This window comes from Cnephaeus nilssonii (genome assembly GCF_951640355.1).
Source record: "Cnephaeus nilssonii genome assembly, chromosome: 5".
Classification (NCBI taxonomy): domain Eukaryota; kingdom Metazoa; phylum Chordata; class Mammalia; order Chiroptera; family Vespertilionidae; genus Cnephaeus; species Cnephaeus nilssonii.
Window position 1 is genome coordinate 77,018,424 of NC_137076.1, and position 20,865 is coordinate 77,039,288.

The 20,865-nt window shown below is 39.3% G+C and overlaps 1 protein-coding gene across 23 annotated transcripts in view; it reads left to right on the plus strand.

The window, feature by feature from the left end:
* LOC307099223 (F-box/LRR-repeat protein 21) overlaps window positions 1-20,865 on the plus strand; it is a 29,133-nt gene that overhangs the window by 2,738 nt on the left and 5,530 nt on the right. For 9 of the 23 annotated variants that reach the window (XM_079770451.1, XM_079770470.1, XM_079770473.1 and 6 more), the window contains exons 4-9: window positions 1,284-1,379; window positions 4,439-4,483; window positions 5,760-6,126; window positions 6,575-6,697; window positions 11,299-11,470; window positions 12,713-13,822. In XM_079770451.1, coding sequence (XP_079626577.1) covers window positions 1,297-1,379; window positions 4,439-4,483; window positions 5,760-6,126; window positions 6,575-6,697; window positions 11,299-11,470; window positions 12,713-13,356 — 1,434 coding nt within the window. In that variant the 5' untranslated portion in view covers window positions 1,284-1,296 and the 3' untranslated portion in view covers window positions 13,357-13,822. Of the gene's footprint in view, window positions 1-1,283; window positions 1,380-4,438; window positions 4,604-4,644; window positions 5,252-5,759; window positions 6,127-6,574; window positions 6,698-11,298; window positions 11,471-12,712; window positions 13,823-20,865 lie in introns of those variants that run through there. The other 14 variants (XM_079770457.1, XM_079770466.1, XM_079770464.1 and 11 more) reach the window with 9 other exon arrangements.

Genomic DNA, 20,865 nt, shown 5'->3' on the forward strand with positions numbered 1-20,865 from the left:
CTTCTTATGGGTCTTAGGTAGTGATTTCCTATTTATATACCGTTACCAGATTACTTTATTATTTTCTAGCATAAAGAATGGCCTGGAATCGCAAAAGTAGCCAGCTTGATAACTCAATAGAAAAGTTTCTGCAGTAAATAAAATTGTGTCATCTGCTTAGGGGAATACAATCGGTTTGTCTTTCTCTTACTTGTGGTGTTCCTTTACATGTGAGCCTGATAGCTCCCTTCTGCCTGTTTCTGGATTGGAATGTAAAGGAGAGAGAGCCTACCTTCCTGTTGTCTGGAAAATAATGATTTAGATAATAGTAGAACAGATGGTAGTGGGTGGGGGAAATCAAATTGTGGATACTGGTGTCTAATACGTTCTCCCTACCTGTCCTCCAAAGCTCTATTTTAGGAATGGGGTTCAGAGAGAGGCTGAGAGCTGGCAGGTAGTAGACAACAGAGATTGAAGAGAAGTTTTTAGTTGCATAATAGGTTGTTTCCTCCATCTCCTCTGTGTAGTTTAATTTGGCTCATAAAAGTAATAGGATGCATTTACTTTTTTACTTTATGACATTTATTCATGATGCCAAGGCAGTGAGTTTTATCATGATGTAGAACAGTCATTATTTTCTTCCATGTCCATAAACCGCTCCTAACTCTAACAAGTCACTGTGCCTGAAATTGGCCAAACCTCAAAGAGAATATGAATGAATTAATTAAAAATGAATCAATTATATCTATCAATATAAGTGAAAAATTTTAAAATCACAGAAGCATATGTTCTGTTAATAGCAAACTAGTCAAACTATATTTATATGGGAACAGTAAGTAATAAAAGTTATGTCTGCTTAATTATTACATTTTTAGTGGTATTATTACTGCTAAAACCAAAACTGAACAATTTATGCAGGCTATTAACAAATAAATGTAATTATGGACTACTTAAATTTTTTGTAGTATCTCTCCATACATATTTATTAAAATGTGAATTTCAAAGCCATTTTACTGTTTGATCTACTACCTTCTATTTTAGTAGAGCTTCAAGTGTAATTCCTGGCAAGTGTTGCAATATTTCCACTAACCAGGCTAGTGGCTTTTGTTTTTTGTTTTTGATTATTTTAATAGACAGGCTTCCTTCTGAGTAGAAAAAGAAAATAGTTTGTAATCAATAATTTTCTAACAAAAACTTGCAATATATACAATGATATATAGTATAAATATCCTAAGCATCAAAATTATTGGATTTCTACTTATACATTCTGATGAATGTGTTTTTGTGGTATTTTGCCAACTTAGGAAGTGAAATCAAATGGATGTTGGTGAGTACCCCATGGCAACAGTTACTTCATTTCATTCATCCCAAGTGAACTGTAATCTGCAAGCCTTCTTTAGGTAAGAAAATTGATCATTTGAAAAATAAATGATCGATTTCTAAAAATGGTCATACATGTGTAGGCTGCAATTTATATATCATTTTCAAGCTAAGAAAGATAATTTGTTTTGCATTCTAAAATGTAGTTTACTGATACTCATTGTTATAAATTATTTTATATGACTTTTATAGTTTGTGGATGAGTACACACGAAAAAAATTTAAATGTTATTTTAATAGAATTATCCTATGTAATAAAAGAGTGGTATGCAAATTGACCATCATTCCAACACACAAGATGGCCGCCCCCATGTGGACACAAGATGGCTGCCACAAGATGGCCAGCAGAGGAGGGCATTTGGAGGAGACCAGATCTGCAAGGGAGGACAGTTGTGGGGGACCCAGGCCTGCAGGGGAGGGCAGTTGTGGGGGACCCAGGCCTACAGGGGAGGGCAGTTGTGGGGGACCAGGCCTGCAGGGGAGGGCAGTTGTGGGGGACCCAGGCCTACAGGGGAGGGCAGTTGTGGGGGACCAGGCCTACAGGGGAGGGCAGTTGGGGGTTTCCAGGCCAGCAGGGGAGGGCAGTTAAGGGTGACCAGGCCTGCAGGGGAGGACAGTTAGGGGTGACCAGGCCAGCAGGGAAGGGCAGTTCGAGGCAACCAGTCTGGCAAGGGAGGGCAGTTAGGGGTTACCGGGCAAGCAGGGGAGGACAGTTGGGGGCAACCAGGCCAGCAGGGGAGGGTAGTTCGGGGCGACCAGGCTGGCAAGGGAGGGCAGTTAGGGGTTATCAGGCCAGCAGGGGAGGGTAGTTGGGAGCGACCAGGCCTGCAGGGGAGGACAGTTAGGGGTGACCAGGCTGGCAGGGGAGGGCAGTTAGGGTGACCAAGCTGGCAGGGGAGGGCAGTTAAGGACAATCGGGCTGGCAGGGGAGCAGTTAGGCGTCGATCAGGCTGTCAGGGGAGTGGTTAGGGGGTGATCAGGCTGGCAGGCAGAAGCGGTTAGGGGCAATCAGGCGGGCAGGCAGGTGAGCGGTTGGGAGCCAGCAGTCCTGGATTGTGAGAGGGATGTCCTGCTGCCCATTGGATCGGGCCTAAATGGGTAGTCGGACATCTCTCAAGGGGTCCCAGATTGGAGAGGGTTCAGGCTGGGCTGAGGGACACCTACCCCCACCCCCCGTGCACGAATTTTGTGCACTGGGCCTCTAGTTGGCATATAATATCCTTTAGTTATGGTGATTCTATCAGTGAATTGGCTATTTAATGATTTTACTAAATAAGCAATTTTAACAATCAATTCATATTATACACGGTCAGATTTAATATATAGCACTATTGCTTTTTCTAGAATTGCAAGGCAATTTTTTTAACCTGGCATTTTAAAAAAGTCTTTGTTTTATTTTTGGCTTCATTGCTTTGCTAGTGAGGAAATGTATTAAAGATGACTTTTTTGGTAATACCTTAGTGAAATTTTAACTATGTATTCTATAGGCTACAAAATAAAAGATTCACTAGCAAAATGCCAATAAATGTGCTCTACATTAGGGTTTACTAGGTGTACCAGTTAATAATGCGGATTTTTTTCAATAGATAGAGTTACACATATGTTGATATATATGCAATTTGATATGTATGCTATTTTGTTGTATTGACAGCAAGCTTCAAAACTTCATATGTCAAATTTGCTGAAGGTGTTAACATTATAGGTATTTTTACACTTAAAAATGTTGAATTTCATGCAAAAAAAGAAGAACATTTGCAGGAAGTTTTAATTCATTACTTTATTTTGAAGAAAAAGTTATCATATAATTCAGGAAGCTTATGGTGAACATGCTCCATCTCAAGATACTTGTGAACGCTGGTTTAAACGCTTTAAAAGGGATGATTTCGATGTGAAAGACAAACAACGTCCAGGTCAACCAAAAAAGTTTGAAGACCAACAATTACAAGCATTATTGGATGAAGATGTGTGTCAAACTCAAAAACAACTTGCAGAAAGATTAAACGTTGCTCAGCAAACAATTTCCGATCGTTTATAAGCAATGGGAAAGATTTTAAAGGAAGGAAAATGGGTGCCACATCAACTGAACGAAAGACAAATGGAAAACCAAAAAGTCATCAGTAACTGTTGCTTCAACGGCACGAAAGTCTTTTTTGCATCGAATTGTGACTGGCAATGCAAAGTGGATTTATTTTGAGAATCCCAAATGCACAAAATCATGGGTTAATCCAGGTCAACCATCAACATTGACTGCAAGGCCAAATCGCTTCAGAAAGAAGACAATGCTCTGTGTTGGGTGGGATCAGGAAGGTGTGGTGTATTATGAGCTGCTAAAACCAGTTGAAACCGTTAATACTGATCGATACCAACAACAAATAATCAATTTGAACCATGTTTTGATTGTGAAATGACCAGAATGTGCCAGAAGATATGGCAAAGTAATTTTGCTTCGTGATAATGCACCATCACACACTTCAAAACCAGTTCAAGACACGTTAAAAGATCTTGCCTGGGAAGTATTAACCCACCCACTGTATTCACCAGACCTTGCTCCTTCAGATTACCACTTTATTCAATCAATGGCACACAACTTTCTGAGCAGCACTTCAAAACGTACGAAGAAGTGGAAAATTGGGTCTCTGAATGGTTTGCCTCAAAACAAGAAAAGTTCTATTGGGACGTATCCACAAATTATCTGAAAGATGGGGGAAATGTGTAGCTAGTGATGGACATTACTTTGAATAAAGAACTTTTGATGATTCTCTTGAAATTAACGTATTTTCTTTGATTACAAAATCCACCATGATTAACCGGTACACCTAGTAGAATCCAGTGTCGGTTCCTTTACATTCCCTGGGCAATCATTTTATTTTAGGAAATTAGCATTAAAGAATAGCTCAGCCCTTTCAAATAGCATATGCTTTGAATTATTGATGTCAGCAGTTTCATATATTCTGCATTGTATTGTTGGACCAGTTCTCCATCATGCATGTGATTTTAGTCAGATTAAAATGTATGTGGTAGCACTTTTGCCTGATGCTTAAGACACATAGCTTTGCAACTATTTTTGCTTTCCATTTCAGTTTTCCAAACCCGAAAGATGACCTTTCATTTTGTCCAGTTACTAGGTCAGTCCTGCTTGTGGGATCCAACTCTATGTTGTGATTAAGAAATGTTTCATATCAGACAGAGTGACTCACAAGACAGAGATATTTACATATCAAATAACTATTTCATTAGATTTAAAGGTATGTTTTAATTATGACACTGAATCTTCCACATATACAATTATGGCAATCAAGGGTGAAAAGAGGATTGAATAGTCAACCAAAGTTAATGTTCAAAACTACTCTTACCATTATTTTGCCTCTCAAATAATTGTATACATAAAATACTTTGGATTTTTATGTAAGAATATGTACAAGATAACCCAATATACTTGGGTATATCTGGACCTGAAATTTGTTGCCACTTAGTTGTATTTCAAGCTGACTAATACCTGGAGGTTTATCATTTCTTTCTGTTGGAGAAGAATTCTCTTTCCTTTGCTATTTTTCATTGGCGGGAAACAGGTGTGTTGCTTACACAGACTTTGTCCCTGCCATGGCCAGTTTCTCTAGAGCTCTTGTGTCCTGGGTATCATCTGAAAATTGTAACAGATCATTTGACTTTTTATTAGAATTGTGCTTCAACTTAATGAAATTGGTTCAGAAGAATGCATTGGACAATTTAAAATAACAACAACTGCAACATTTATTGAGCACTTACTATGTGTTGGCACTTAATATGCTTTAATTCTCACAACAACCTTACAAGTTGGTACTGTTGTTCTCCCTGCTTTTCAGATGAGGAGACTGAGGCTGAAATTAATTTTCTCAGACAAGGTCACATGATTAGTAAGTGGCAGAGCTGGGACTCATTGAGACCTATGCTTTTAATTGTGTTTTACTATTCCCTAGTTCCCCCAGGAGTTCTTAGCACAATTGCGATGTGATGCATCCTTCTGTGTAGGAGATAATAAGAACACAATAACTGACCAGGAATAAACCTGGGACTTACACAGTTTTCTTGAACATTTCCTCTTTGAAGCCTCTCCAGCGACCCCCTCCCACATACAAACTCAACTATGTATCCTTGCCTTGCTACTTGCTCCAGTTTCAGTGATGACATTTGTCACAGCATTTTGCCATTTGGCCACAGCTCTCTGAGAACAGGTTCTCTCTTATTGATCTCTGTACCCCCAGCATATAGCAGTACTTATCAATGCATGAAAATGTAAGATTACTTTTAAAATAGTCTTAAACTGTTTTTCACTGTTTTAAACTGTTATTCTATACGATTAGAGCACAAACATATAATCGAAATGTGGAAAAATGACCACGTAATACTTTTTAATGTTTACAGAATGAAGAGGAACAATTTATCTGTTGTGAATAAAATTGTCCAGTCGTCACCAGCAATGAAACAGTCAAAACTTGGATTCTCCTCTTCTCTCAACCAGGCTCATATGTACACTGCTCTTTCAGACTGGGGGAGTTTGCCTCATCATGTAGTATTACACATTTTTCAGTATCTTCCTTTAATAGATCGGGCCCGGGCATCTTCTGTCTGTAGGAGATGGAATGAAGTTTTTCATATTCCTGACCTTTGGAGAAAGTTTGAATTTGAACTGACTCAGCCAGCTACTTCATATTTTAAGTCCACTCATCCTGATCTCATTCAGCAGATTATTAAAAAGCATGCTACCCATCTCCAGTATGTCAGCTTTAAGGTAAGAAAAATAAGCATTACATCGAAACCATGACATATTTTACCAATATTTTTAATACCTAGATTCTTATGTTAAGCAGTGAGTGAATTTTGCAGAATTTTATCTCAAACGTCTTCCTGTTTTTCTATAGTTATTTGCATAGATTGAGATGTAGAACTTGAGCTATAATTGAATAACTTAAACTTCAGTTTCCTTCACCTGGGTATTATTATTAAAATTCAGGTGATTGTAAAAGATTTGAAAGTATGAAGTGCTTAGAAAGTTAATTTTCCATAATCTCTATTTCTTTTTTATATGAGACATTTTGTATTAAGAAAAAATACTAATTTACTTTATAGCTTGAAGGCTAAATACAATTTTGCAAATGAGTCCTATTAAATAACTATCTGTCTGTAACTTTCTAATAAGTTTGACCTTCATGAGATTAAGATTACAGTTGTCTTTGTAGGTTGACAGTAGTACTGAATCAGCAGAAGCTGCCTGTGATATTCTGTCTCAGCTGGTAAATTGTTCTATCCAGACCTTGGGCTTGATTTCAACAGCCAAGCCAAGTTTTATGAATATGTCAAAGGTAAAGATGCTATGCTTTTTTTGTAGGATCTACTAAAATACTTGTCAAACTGGCAGAAAGGATTCTTTTCCTAAAAACAGATAATATTCTACTTGTATTCAAAGAATTATTTAAAGCCATTTCCTGTTGACTAGCACTTATTTTTTTGCTGAAATAGCTTATTCATAGTTTCATTCTTTAGGTATATTTTAGTCATTGTTTCCCCAGTAAATATTATTAATACGAAATTAATGAAACGATTTTTCCAGTGCTTGTTTACTTAGTTCTTTGAATATAGGGCATATAGGTCCAGTAAGTGGGTGTCTTCCCTGTCACTCTAGAGTCTCTCTTTGGAGGTGGAACAGTATAATATCTGACTAAATAAACTATATTTGTTAGGATGATTTTTGAGTCTGTATAGTAGACATTCCAGAACAACCGTGGCTTAAAACACATGGCTGAAGTTTATTTCTCTTACGTTAGAGAATTCCCTAGGTGAGACAGTCCATAGCTGGCATGAAGTTGTTCGGAACCCAGGCTTCCTCCAGGCACTCCTCCTCTCCAAGGCATTTCTTCATTTTCAGTGTCGAAGACGGCTTTCTGAGCCCCAGCCATCACGTCCTTATTCTAGACAGCTGATGGGGGCAAGGGGGGAAGAAGGGTATGCCCTCTCCTTTCCAGGGAGACCAGCCATAGTATCACATGATGCTTCTGCTTGTCTCCTAGGCCAGGATTTAGCCTAATGGCCGGCCACACCAGATTTCTGGGAGGCTGGGAGAGTCTTTTAGCTTGGTGGCAATGTGTCCAGCTAGATATTGGGACTAGATTACCAAAGAAGAAAGGATGAATGGTTGTTAGAAGCAATCAGCAGTCTCTGCCACAAAAACCACTGATTGTCTTCTCTTCATCCAGGCTTCAGCCTGAATGCCATCTCCTCAGAGAGGCCTTCTTCGAGACCGCTTGCTAAAACAAACCCACTCCTCCAGCTACTCTCTACTCTATTACAACATTTTAGTGTTTTTGTATCATTTGTCAGTACTTGAAAATAATCGGACTTATTTAATATATTTATTCTCTTCTCCCCAGACTAAAATCATAAACTATTGAAGGCAGAGATTCTAATTTGTTTGTTTACCATTTTAAACCCAGACTTTCAGGATAGTGCCTGATACATAATGAGCACTAAATTATGGTTGTCAGTAAAACTGGCTAATGGAAACTTCCCTATAGAAGAGGATAGAGGAATAGTAACATCTTCTCCCTCATAAACTAGGTCATGGCTCTCTTAGCAGGCATTTCTGCTAGCTTGTTTATCTTTTTAAGAGATGTGCTGGGGGAAAAAATGGGTCATTTGGGGATTAGAGTAATATAATTAATCAGATGAAAATGTACTACTTCTGAATAGTTATTTCTTGTTTATAAACTGTGGATCAGATGAGCCTAAAATCCTTAAATTCTAAGCTGTCTCTCATGTTACACATCAGCTTCAAGAGCCCGCTTCTAGGTAAGCTGATGCCGACACCGGAGAGAGGCCACGGCCATGAACAGGCTTCATGTCCAGCTCTGCCTCTACAGTAAAATGAGCTCTGTGGCTTCTAGGGGGGTTGTGGATCTCTCTAAGCCTCAGTTTTTTCATTTGTAAACTAAGGGAAAATAAAAGTACAGAATTTTGCTAGGCATAGAAGTGCTAAAAGAATATATTGTTACTATAGTAAAATTTGTACAGGTTTCCCTTGCTATCCAAAAGCAGAGCATGCTTATAAAATCTTTTTAAGCTGAAATGGCATAAAGTGAAGAAGCTATTACCTTAGGTCGCATCTTACTAACAGATGTGCAAAACACATTAAAATGACGCAGGTCAAAGCTGTGGCAGCTTGATGCTGAGATGCTGTGTGGCTCCTGGAGAAGGAGCTTGGCAGGTGCACGCTGACTCTACAACTCGCTGCCCAACAGATGCTGAGCATTACCTTTGCTTGTTGCCTTTTTCACCTAAGTGAAATACTCTGGATTTCTTTTGGTTCATGAAAACAGTACTAATGTAGGTCTTTTGTAAAAGTGAAGTGGTGTAAAGCAAACTTTTGAAAAACAGGGGAAACCTGTACTCTAATGCTTAACTGTGTCCTTCAGGACTTTAAGAGTCCACTGAGAGTTGATGAAAGGCGGGGGTGGGGGAGACCTTATGTTTCTTAACAAAAAGGAGTGATGTACTTATGTTTCTCTAACAATTTTTGGCATCATCAAATTTCACAAAGAGGTCTAGTCATCCACTGTTTAAAAATTTGTAAATCACTTAACAATTAGTGTAAGTCAATAAGTTTTCTTATAAATAAATTATGATTTGCAACCAATTTGATCATTCTAAAAGGGACAATAGAACCTTTAGTAAATCCAAATAGATTTTGCAAAAGGAAAAATGATCATGCCTGAATATGGTTTCCAGACTTTCTATCCATGTCCAAAAATACTAGATCTGAAAACTTGTGAAACTCCATGCATTTTGAGTTCAAACAGTAAATAAGCTTAAGTTTGTCAATATTCAAAACAGGAAGTTTCAAAACATACTTTTAATTTGCCAGCAAAAAGCATGTCCCTAAAGAATGGCATCATTTATTGATTTATTCATCAACAAATATTTGTTGACCGTCTACTATATGCCAGATACTACTTTAGGTGCCGGATATATAGGAGTGAATAAACCAGATAAGAATTATATTTCTTCTAAGGCAAGGGTTGAACAGGTACAGATAGTAAATATCTTAGGTTCACACAGTTTTGCTACAACTCTGCTGCAGTGCTATCAACTCTAGCACAGTGTGAAAGTCAATGTACACCATACATACTTAAAATAAGCATAGCTGTGTTACAGCAGCTAGATATGGACACTGAAAGAGTTTCATATAATTTTCACATGTCATGAAATAGCCATCAGAACATTTTTTTGCAATTATTTAAAAATGTAAAAACAATTATTAACTCATGAGCTATCCAATAATAGACTGTGGACTAGATTTGGCTGGCAGGCTATAATATACATAATTATATCCTTTTAATATTGAAAACTAAATCCTTAAGATTGAAATAATTGAAAGACATATTTATGAAATCTTTGAAACTTTTTCCTTTCTCACCATTCCATTTATATACACTAATAAAAGAGAAACATGCAAATTGACCATCACTCTGCTACACCCACCAGCCAATCACAGCGAGTATACAAATTAACACAACTAAGATGGCGGCCACCATGGAACTGGAGTGAGCAGGAGGCCTGGGTTGCCCCCGGTAATGGAGGAAGCCAAGCTTCCTGGCCAGCCCTGACCTCCACTCAAGGCTACAAAGTTTCAATTATAGAAGATAAGTAAATCCCAACAAAGATGGTGGCGGCCACGGAGCTGGAGCCAACCAGAGGCTTGAGTTGCCCCTGGCAATGGAGGAAGCTAAGCTTCCCGCCTGCCCTGGCCTGCCCTGGCCTCTGCTCAAGGCTACAAAGTTTCAATTATAGAAGATAAATAAATCCCAGATACCTGCTTTCAGCCGGCCCTGGCCTATGCTTGGGTCACTGGAGGGCATGGCCGGCCTGCAAACAACCACAGGCCCCTCGCCCAGGCTGCCCCATGCCCCAAGGGAACCCCCACCCTGATTCGGGACATCCTTCAGGTAAACCAGCTGGCCCCAACCCGTGCACCAGGCCTCTATCCTGACTAATAAAAGTAACATGAAAATTGACTGTCACTCCAACACACAAGATGGCTTCCCCCAGGTGGTCAAAGATGGCTGCCACAAGATGGCCAGCAGGGGAGGGCAGTTGGGAGGGACCAGGCCTGCAAGGGAGGGCAGTTGGGGGCACTCAAGCCTGCAGGCGCGGGCAGTTAGGGATGACCAGGCCAGCAGAGGAGGGGAGTTGGGGGCAACTGGGCCTGCATGGAAGGGCAGTTGCGGGGGGACCCAGGCCTACAAGAAAGGGAAGTTGGGGCTGACCAGGCCTGCAAGGGAGGGAAGTTGGGGGCAACCAGGCCTGCCGGGAAGGGCAGTTTGGGGGGACCAGGCCTGCAGGGGAGGGCAGTTAGGGGCGATGAGGCTGTCAGGGGAGGGCAGTTAGGGGTGATCGGGTCAGCAGGGGAGGGCAGTTAGGGGCAATTGGTCTGGCAGGGGAGTGGTTAGGGGGTGATCAGGCTGGCAGGCAGAAGCGGTTAGCAGCAATCAGGAAGGCAGGCAGACAAGCAGTTGGGAGCCAGCAGTCCTGGATTGTGAGAGGGATGTCCGACTGCCCGTTTAGGCCCAGTAGGATTGGGCCTAAACGGGCAGTCGGACATCCCTCGAGGGGTCCCAGATTGGAGAGGGTGCAGGCTGGGCTGAGGGACACACCCCACCCCCCAGACTCCATCCATGCACGAATTTCGTGCACCAGGCCTCTAGTGAATTATAAAAGTATTTTAAAAACTACGCTTTGTTATAAAAATGTCTTTTATTGGCTAATGGTGTTATGAAAAACAGTAATATGTTGATGGCCTTTACTATGCTATTATTAGCATATGTTGATGTAGTAGTTTTAATGAATTATTTTATTGAAGCTGTAGATCTTAAAGTAATGTTCTCATAATTTTTTCTTATTGCTGTGCAAGTCTCATTTTGTGTCAGCACTTACAGTTGTTTTTGTCAACTCAAAATCATTGTCATCAATCAAAATCGAAGGCACACCAGTGGATGACCCCTCACTGAAGATTCTCGTGGCCAATAATAGTGATACTCTAAGACTCCTAAAAATGAGTAGCTGTCCTCATGTTTCATCTGATGGTGGGTTACATTTTTTTAAGCTTGCATGATGTTTTTTTTTTATTATAGTAATAGTAACAATGCAACTTGTTATTGAAGACCACATGCTTCTGAAACATAATTTATTAAACTTTTTTCAAAAGAAATCTTAATCTGTAAGCTAGAGATAGCTTCAATTGCTTCTCCTAAGAGTTATAGTTATATACACTGAGTGGCCAGATGATTATGATCTCTGAAAGCATAATAATCTGGCCACTCAGTGTGTGTGTATGTGTGTGTGTGTGTGTGTGTGTGTGTGTGTGTGTGTGTATGTATTAGAGGCCCGGTGCATGAATTCGTGCATGGGTGGGATCCAGCCAGCCTTGGCCAGGGGGAGGGGACATGGGCGGTTGGCCGGCCGGCCTGCCTGCTGGTCGAACTCCTGGTCGAGGGGACAATTTGCATATTAGCCTTTTATTATATAGGACAGTGATGGCGAACCTGTGACACGCGTGTCAGCACTGACACGTGTAGCCATTTCTGATGACACGTGGCCACATGCCGAGGATGAAACATTTGCTGCTCCTGAGGATGAAACATTTGCGACTAGAGTCTTGGAGTTATTTTTTTCCTCAAAGTGACACACTACCCGAGTTATGCTCAGTTTTTTGGCGAAGTTTGACACACCAAGCTCAAAAGGTTGCCCATCACTGATATAGGATATACACTGATTGGCCAGATTATTATGCGTTCGGAGATCATAATAATCTGGCCACTCAGTGTATATTGCATATATATAATTAAGTATATCTTGGCTATTTTAGTAAGTAATCCTATATAATAAAAGGCTAATATGCAAATCGACTGAACGACTGAATGACCAGTCGCTATGATGTACACTGACCACCAGGGGGCAGATGCTCCATGCAGAACCTGCCCCTGGTGGTCAATGCACGCCCAAAGGGGAGTGCGGCTCAGCCAGAAGCCCTGAACTGGGCTTATGGCTGGCGAGTGCAACGGCGGTGGTAGGAGCCTGTCCCGCCTCTGTAGCTGCACTAAGAATGTCTGACTGCCAGCTTAGACATCCCCCGAGGGCTCCCAGACTGTTAGAAGGTGCAGGCCAGGCTGAGGGACCCCGTCCCCACTCCGAGTGCATGAATTTCGTGCACCGGGCCTCTAGTGACTAATAATAAACGTAAATTGACAAAAATGTTAGTATGATCTTTGTTCCTTTTTTTTTCTTTTTTTATCTTCGTTCTTAAGATTTTTCCCCATTTCCCACAGGAATCCTTTGTGTAGCTGATCATTGTCAAGGCCTTAAAGAACTGGCATTGAATTATTACATGCTAAGTGATGAACTTCTCCTGGCACTTTCAAGTGAGACTCATGTTAACCTTGAACATCTTCGCATTGATGTTGTGAGTGAAAATTCTGGACAGATTGAATTTTATTCTATTAAAAAACAAAGTTGGGATGCACTTATTAAACACTCCCCTGGAGTTAATATTGTTATGTACTTCTTTTTATATGAAGATGAATTTGAGACATTCTTCAAAGAAGAAACCCCTGTTACTCACCTTTATTTTGGTCATTCAGTAAGCAAAGCAGTTCTAGGACGGGTCGGTCTTAACTGTCCACGACTAATTGAGTTAGTGGTATGTGCCAATGGTCTTCAGACTCTTGATGATGAACTTATTTGTATTGCTAAACACTGTAAAAACTTAACAGCCTTGGGTCTCAGTGAATGTGAAGTTAGCTGCAGTGCATTCATTGAGTTTGTAAGACAGTGTGGGAGAAGGCTAACCCAGCTATCCATAATGGAGGAGGTTTTGATCCCTGATGGCAATTATAGCCTTGATGAAATTCACACTGAAGTCTCCAAACACCTGGGGAGAACATGGTTCCCTGAGGTCATGCCCATCTGGTAATTAACAACCAAAGATTCTTAACTACTTTTTAATCAGTAAGATGAGCTTCTTTCAGTCTATGCAAATGTAAACTTTAAGATGCGTTGCTGAAATATTTTAGGTAAAATATTTCATTGTTTGTAAATTATCTTAATAGGTTGCAGCAGAAACATTGGAAAAAATACAAGAAAATTGAGAAGCCAGAATTTGTAGTAAAAGGACAGAGACAGTGTTGTGGTTAGATAGTTGATATGCTAAAAACTACAGTTTCTAGATAAGCTTCTTAGCCTTCCTTGAAGGAATATTTTACCTTGCTAAGTAAATTTATAATACTGAGCTTAGGATCCCTTAAATTATGCCATTTACAACTTTGTATTATTTTATTTCTTTCATTTTAATTTTAATATATTTTATAAAATATTTAGTATTAAAAACTAAGTAAAATCAAAATATAGATATAGAGGCTGACTTAATTATACTTCATTTTTAGTACTATGTAAGATCATATTATGATTTAATAAATAACTTTTCATTTCCAATACACTTGGAATTCTACTTTATTACATTAACTTGGGAGAAAATTGATAATAAACTAAAGTGAAATAATATTAATTCATTTTATGAAGATACTGTGTTAATTGATTAAATACACTACTGAGTTAAAAGGTAAATTTTGCAGAGTGTCTGGGAGGGAATCAATGTTTACTGATCTATTACTATGTATCTGAAACGATGCCAAATCCTTTGCACATTGATCTTATAATCTAATCAGTAAACAGCAAAACTCCTTAATGGCTATGTATTAACTTTAGGATAAAGATATACCTTTAAAATGACCCACAAGATATTACAAGACCTGGCTTCTCCATACTTTGCTCTCATTTTCTTCCCACCAAACTGCCCCTTGCCCTTTTGCTCCCATTCCCTTTCAGGTCCTTAAGACTGCCTTGCAGCCTCTAGTCAGAAAGCATTAGTACATATAATTCTTTCTACTTTGACCACTCTCTTTGCTCCCTCAGATCTTTCCTTTAGATTTCTTTTCCTCAGGGAAGTCTTCATGACTCTCAGCACTCTGTGGCTTTCCATGTGGTGTGATCACTATTGCAATTTGCCATTTACTTGTATGATTATCTGCTTATTCTACTTCACAGTGTAAGATCACTATTGGGTTTTATTCACTGTTGTGTTCCCAACATAATAGGCACTCAGTACATTTTACTTAAGTACTTTCTTTTTCAAACTTGTTCCCCCCCAAATCTAAAATTTAATTCTAAGAAATAAAATTAAAAAGGAAATTAGAAATATGCTTATTATTTTCCAGTTTTGAATATTTTTAAATATTTAGGAAAACATATTGTTAACATTATTATAGACTAGAGGCCCAGTGCATGATTTAATCATGCACATGTAGGGTCCCCTACATGCTTTCGCTTTTCGTGGTGGAGCTGGGTGCCTGTCTGCTCCCACGCTTTTGATGGTCCGCAGCAGCTGAGGGGGGCTACCCTGCCGTTGAGAGGTGCAGGGGGCGGGACTCCCGCCCCCTGCGCCTCTCAACGGCAGGGTAGCCCCCCTCAGTGGCAGCGGATCCTTGCCTCTCAATGGCCGGATAGGCCACCCCGAGTCCGGCCCCCCAGCCTCCCGCCACCCAATCGTGGGCGTAGTGGAGTGATGGTAATTTACATGTTACTCTATTATTAGATAGGATGTCCCCCATTCACTCCCCCCCACCTAAGCCCCCGACCCAGCCCCTGCCCCACCCCAGGTCTTCACCGCATTATTGTCTGTGTCCATGGGTTATGCATATATGGGTATATGTTCTTTGGTTAATCTCTTCCAGTCCCCCTACCCCTCTCCCCTCTAAGACCTGTCAGTCTGTTCCATGTGTCCATGCCTCTGGTCCCATTTTGTTTGTCAGTTTATTTTGATCATTAGATTTGCTGCTCTGATTGACTTTTTCCCCCCTTATCTTCTAATTTGCTGATTAAAGCCTCTGCTTATTCCTTCCAGTGTATTCTTTATTTCAGATATGTTATTTTTCATTTCTGGTTGGGTTGTTGTTGTTGTTTTTTCATGATTTCTATGTCCTGTTTCATGCTGTTGAGGATTCTTAAAACCATTACTTTGTAGTCTGTTTCTGATAAATTGTTTTGCCTTCATTTTATTTAGCTCCTTTTCTGAAGAGTTCTCCTGTTCTTTTATTTGGGGCCTGTTTGTTTCCCCATTTTTGCTATTTCTTTGTGTTCATTTCTGTGTATTGGATAGAACTGCTATGACTCCCAGTCCTGGTGGGGTGGCCTTCTGTAATGTCTTGTGGGACCTAGTGGTATAGTCTTCTTGATCTTCTGAGCTGGGTGCTCTAGGAATGTCTCTTGTGTGGGTAATGTGGGCCCTCCTGTTGTAATTAGGTCTTGATTGCTGTTTGTGGGTGGGCTTAGCCCTTGGGTTAGCTGACTGTGAGGCTCAACCCCGACCATGTCACCATGTCGTGCCAACTGTTATACAGATGTGGGTTCACCCTTTGTATCTGCTGATTGTGGAGCTTGCTGGATTTTGCTCTGACGTTGTCTGAAGCTGGCCCCACACCTTGATGTGCTGGCCCCACACCACCTGGGAGTTTCTCTGGTGCAAGCCAAGTCACTGTCCCTGCCTGCCTCTCAGCAATTTGTCTGAAGCTCTGCAGGGCAGAGCCCCAAGTAGTCCAGCGGGCGGGGCCTCCAGAGACTGGGTCTTCCTTGGGTCTTGCACCTTGAATGTCCCTGCCCTGAGCTGCTCTCCCTTCCCCCATGGAACTGTACTCTGGGAATATCGAGGACTTGCACAATGGGCTCACTCTCTCTGCATCTCCTTCTGTCTTTCCTCTGTGTTCTCTGCTCTCAATATTTTAGATCAGCAACTCTTCAACTGATTTTTGAACTGATTTCTCTGCAGTTTAGCTGCAATATGCTCTGGGGTTGGGAGCAAGTGGATGGAGCTTTCAGCTACTCTGAAACAATCTTCTGTTATCAAAAAAACATTTAAAAATGTTCTCACCTATTAGGAAATCGGAATACAATGTGATAAGAAATAGCACATTTTACATTCCTTTATTTAGAGACTGCTTATGCATGCATTCTAACCACTGTACCACATTCATTGTCACTGAGTTCTGTAAGAACAGGCACCTCATTTTCTTTTGAGTTTAAATTTCTCAAAACAGTGTATTGTATATTAGTGCACACTAAATAAATGCTATTCGAGCTGATATTACTGGTTGAAAAATAAAACCAGTTTCTTAAAGATAGTTATTATTATTGCAGAATTATATTAGCCATAGCTTAAGATTTCTGCACTCTCTTAGAGTGCAGAAGCAGCAATAATAGGGAAATTTAAGTCTGATTAGAATAGCAGGACAAACAAACATAAAGGAAATGGCCTGAGAGGGAGGGGTCAAACTGGTTGGAGATCATTGTAATGGTGGACATACTGAAGACTTAAATCTGGAATTAAAAAATATATACCATGGCCTGGCCAGTGTGGCTTAGCAGTTGAGTGTCGACCCAGAAACCAAGAGATTGCTGTTTTGATTCCCAGTCAGGGCACATGCTCAGGTTGTGGACTCGATCCCCAGTAGAGGGCATGCAGAAGGCAGCCGATTGATGATGTTCCTCTCATCGATGTTTCTCTCTCTCTCTCTCTCTCCTTCTTCTCTCTCTGGTAATCAATAAAAGAATATATAAAGTATATATTCCTGAATGGTAAGGTAAGGTGATAGAGTGCCAGTGGTGTTTGGTAGAGTAGTGGTTCTCAACCTTTCTAATGCCACGACCCTTTAATACAGTTCCTCATGTTGTGGTGACCTCCAACCATAAAATTATTTTCGTTGCTACTTCATAACTAATTTTGCTACTGTTATGAATCGTAATGTAAATATCTGTGTTTTCCGATGGTCTTAGGCTCTACAGCAGCGGTTCTCAACCTGTGTGTTGCGACCCACAGGTTGAGAACCGCTATCAGGGTCGCCTAAGACAGTGATGGCGAACTTATGACACGCGTGTCAGCACTGACACGTGTAGCCATTTCTGATGACACGCGGCCGCTGAGGCGGCCGCATGCTGAGGATGAAACATTTATGTTATTTAAACTATAAATATCGCGAAATAATGTTTTTCCTCAAAGTGACACACTACCCGAGTTATGCTCAGTTTTTTGGCAAAGTTTGACACACCAGGCTCAAAAGGTTGCCCATCACTGGCCTAAGACCATCGGGAAACACAGATATTTACATTATGATTCATAACAGTAGCAAAATTAGTTATGAAATAGCAACGAAAATAATTTTATGGTTGGAGGTCACCACAACATGAGGAACTGTATTAAAGGGTCGTGGCATTAGAAAGGTTGAGAACCACTGCACTAGAGGATAATGAAGCAAACAGAGAAGGACTAGAGGAAAGGGGGGGGGGGGTTGAGAGGAAGTTTATCCCCATAGCTCACCATCATAGAGAGATAATGAGTACAAATGCCCTCTTTTATATCGAGTGAAAAGTTGCTGCTCTAAATATGAGCTTCAGTGGCCTAGTAGCTGAATCTAGAGAACTGAGTACTCTAACGACTCTTAGAGCAAAACTCAGAGTAAAACTCATCCGCTCAATTAAATTACCCTGCTTGGTCTTATTGGGTTGATAAGTTGAAGAGCAGAAACAAGGACAACCAAAAACAAGATGAGGAAATATGGAGTATTCTTGATGCTTCATTTAATGAAAATGTCTCCATTTACGGTGGAAGTCCATGAAAAGTACTGTTTGCCTAAGAGTAGAGGATTCTAGATAAATGAAAGAGTTTGATATTAGATGGATTTTGAGCTTTAGGCTTTTAAAAGTATCTTAGTTCTGTAAGCAACTTGTTCATGTTAAATTCGTGTTTTTGAGTTTGCTAAAGGGTTCTGGAAAAGTTAGGATAATTTTGTAGGCAAAGTGTAAATGGAGAGAATGGGAGAAAAGATTCTATCATAGGTTGCACTGAAGAGACACAAATAATAAGATTCTCAAAGTTTTGTTTATCCTTCCTTATGAACCTTCATGGGCTCATTTGTATTTTGCTAAATACTAGGGATTTGGGAAGATTTTAAAATTATATGTATTGCTCTTGATATGCTACTAAATGTAACAAGTGTCACAGGATATAAGAATTCTTCCCTCTATAGGTCTGGCCCTTTAAATTGACCACTTATCTTACATTTCCATTAAATTACCTTTCTGCAAAAAACTTAAAAACATTTTCAAAATAAAAGTTGATTTTGTTCACATTATTATAGTCAATGAACTTAATACCCAACACCACAATTTTTAAATATTATAATCACTTTCACTAAGGAAAAATAAGTTATTTAGTACCATTACTTCTCGGTCATATGAACCTTTGTAATACTTTACACTGAACATTTTGACACTCCAACCTGAAAGAAACAGAAATTACTAGTAAAAAAGAAAACAAACCTCTGATATAATACACCAGAGGGCGCTGTATCCTAGTTCTTCAGAAGAAAGAAGCCGTTAGTCTAAAGTCTGCATTTCCATTCAACAGATATGAGCGTGCTTGTGGAATGCTAGGCAGAAGGCACAGTTCTTGCTCTATCTTGGGGAAGCTCTCCATCCAGGTAACGAGTCTGGTTTTTAAAAGAATCATTTCAGAAGGTTGAGTATTTAGAAGGCTATATATTTCATTATTTAAACATTTTAGAGCTCTTTAAAAATTGCCTTTAAAGTCTGTGCTATGTTCTTGTTTTATGTTCTCAATAGAAGCATAGCTTTTGTCCTTTGGGGGAAAAAATGTAATTTTTAGAGACGATCTAAAGTTATTTGGCACTATGGAGATAAATAAGGTAGGTTATCAGGCAGTGATGGTTATAGTTTTCGGTTTTTTTAAAAATTAAATTCTTAATTTGCTAGCCTTGTATAACACAGTAGAGAATAGTATCTAACTGGGTATGCCTTGTGTAGACTCTAAACTATCTGAGAACCATCATTAACACTTTTTCTTGGCCACACCTCTGCAAGTCCTATTATATCTATAACATATAATTCATAATAATAAATACTCATGAAATCACCTCCCAGCTGTAGAACTACAGCATTGATAGTAACTTAAATTTGCCAGAGTTTTTCTGTACTATCAAGTCCTTAGGTAAATTGTGTTCATTATTTGTTTGATTTCTTTTATATATATATTTATCACATAATTATGTGTTCCTAAAAATTATGTTGTAGTTTTAATTGTTGTGACTTTATAAAAAGAGTATTCATGCTATATTTGATCTTTTGGACTTTTTTTTTATACTCGGTATTACAGTAAACCCTCGATTTTGCGGACCTCAGTTTAACAAACTTCGGATTTAATAAACAAAATCTCTGGCCCGTATGTCATAAGTGAAAATTAACACCCTGTTAATCTTAAAATGCTTTTAACCAAGATTTGCTTACAATTAATTTAACAGGTTGGTTTTTGTTATTAAGTCACTTATTTTTAACAAATTTTAACAAATAGGCCATATCTTGGAAAAAAACACTAGTAATTTTGCCAACATAAATAAATATTACATATCTCCAATGATAGTCTATATATTTAAATCCAACAGTCACTGCTCAAAAACAATGTTCAGTGAATGATTAGCATGTAATCTTCATGGGTGGTAATTAGTTCTGTTGTGGCATGGCGTAACTTTACACAGCAGTTTTAACGTGTGCCAGCTGATGTTCCGACATGTGCTAAGCCACGCCCCAGCCGTGTGCATTTGTTTACTCGTGCTGACTGGTGAATGCATGCATTTACTAAACCTACTCAGCATAAATTTAAAATTACTGTACTACATATAGAAAACTTTTCTGTGAAATTAAACTTTTCATGCATACTTAATTTTAATTACACAAATGTGTCTCCATAAGAAAGACGGGTAAACTAACTAATTTGTCACTTTTTTGACATATGCATTCAGCAAACCTACTTGATTATATAATGGACAGCCCCTCGCCCGAAATGGCCCGTTATAATTGAGATTTTCCTGAATATTGCTGTGATTCATCCATTTTGTCGTTAGTTGAGGATTATTATGAGTGCTATGTAATATTCCATTCTATAACCACAATTTATTTGTCCATCTCACTGTTGATGGGCACTTGAGTTGTTCTAGGTTTTGCTCTGACAAATAGTGATGTCATGAACATTCTTATACCTATGTCCTAGTATACAACTGCAGCCACTTCTCACCAGTAGTAAAGTAAGTTCAATTAATTTCATTTTCCTCTAACATATCTACACTAAGAATGGAGTCATTCTGCTGGAGTTTTCTACACTCCAAAAGGATTTAAGCAAAAATTCATGAAGGATATTTCCAGAATGATGAATTCAACTTATTCACTTCTTACTGACTAACTAAAATCTAGGGAGCCATAATTATTTCTGGTCCTTTGAACATTTGTATGGTTATTTCATGTTGGCACCTGTTGCCAATATAACCAGGAAATAATAATATAGGTATACAATGATGTGTAGAAA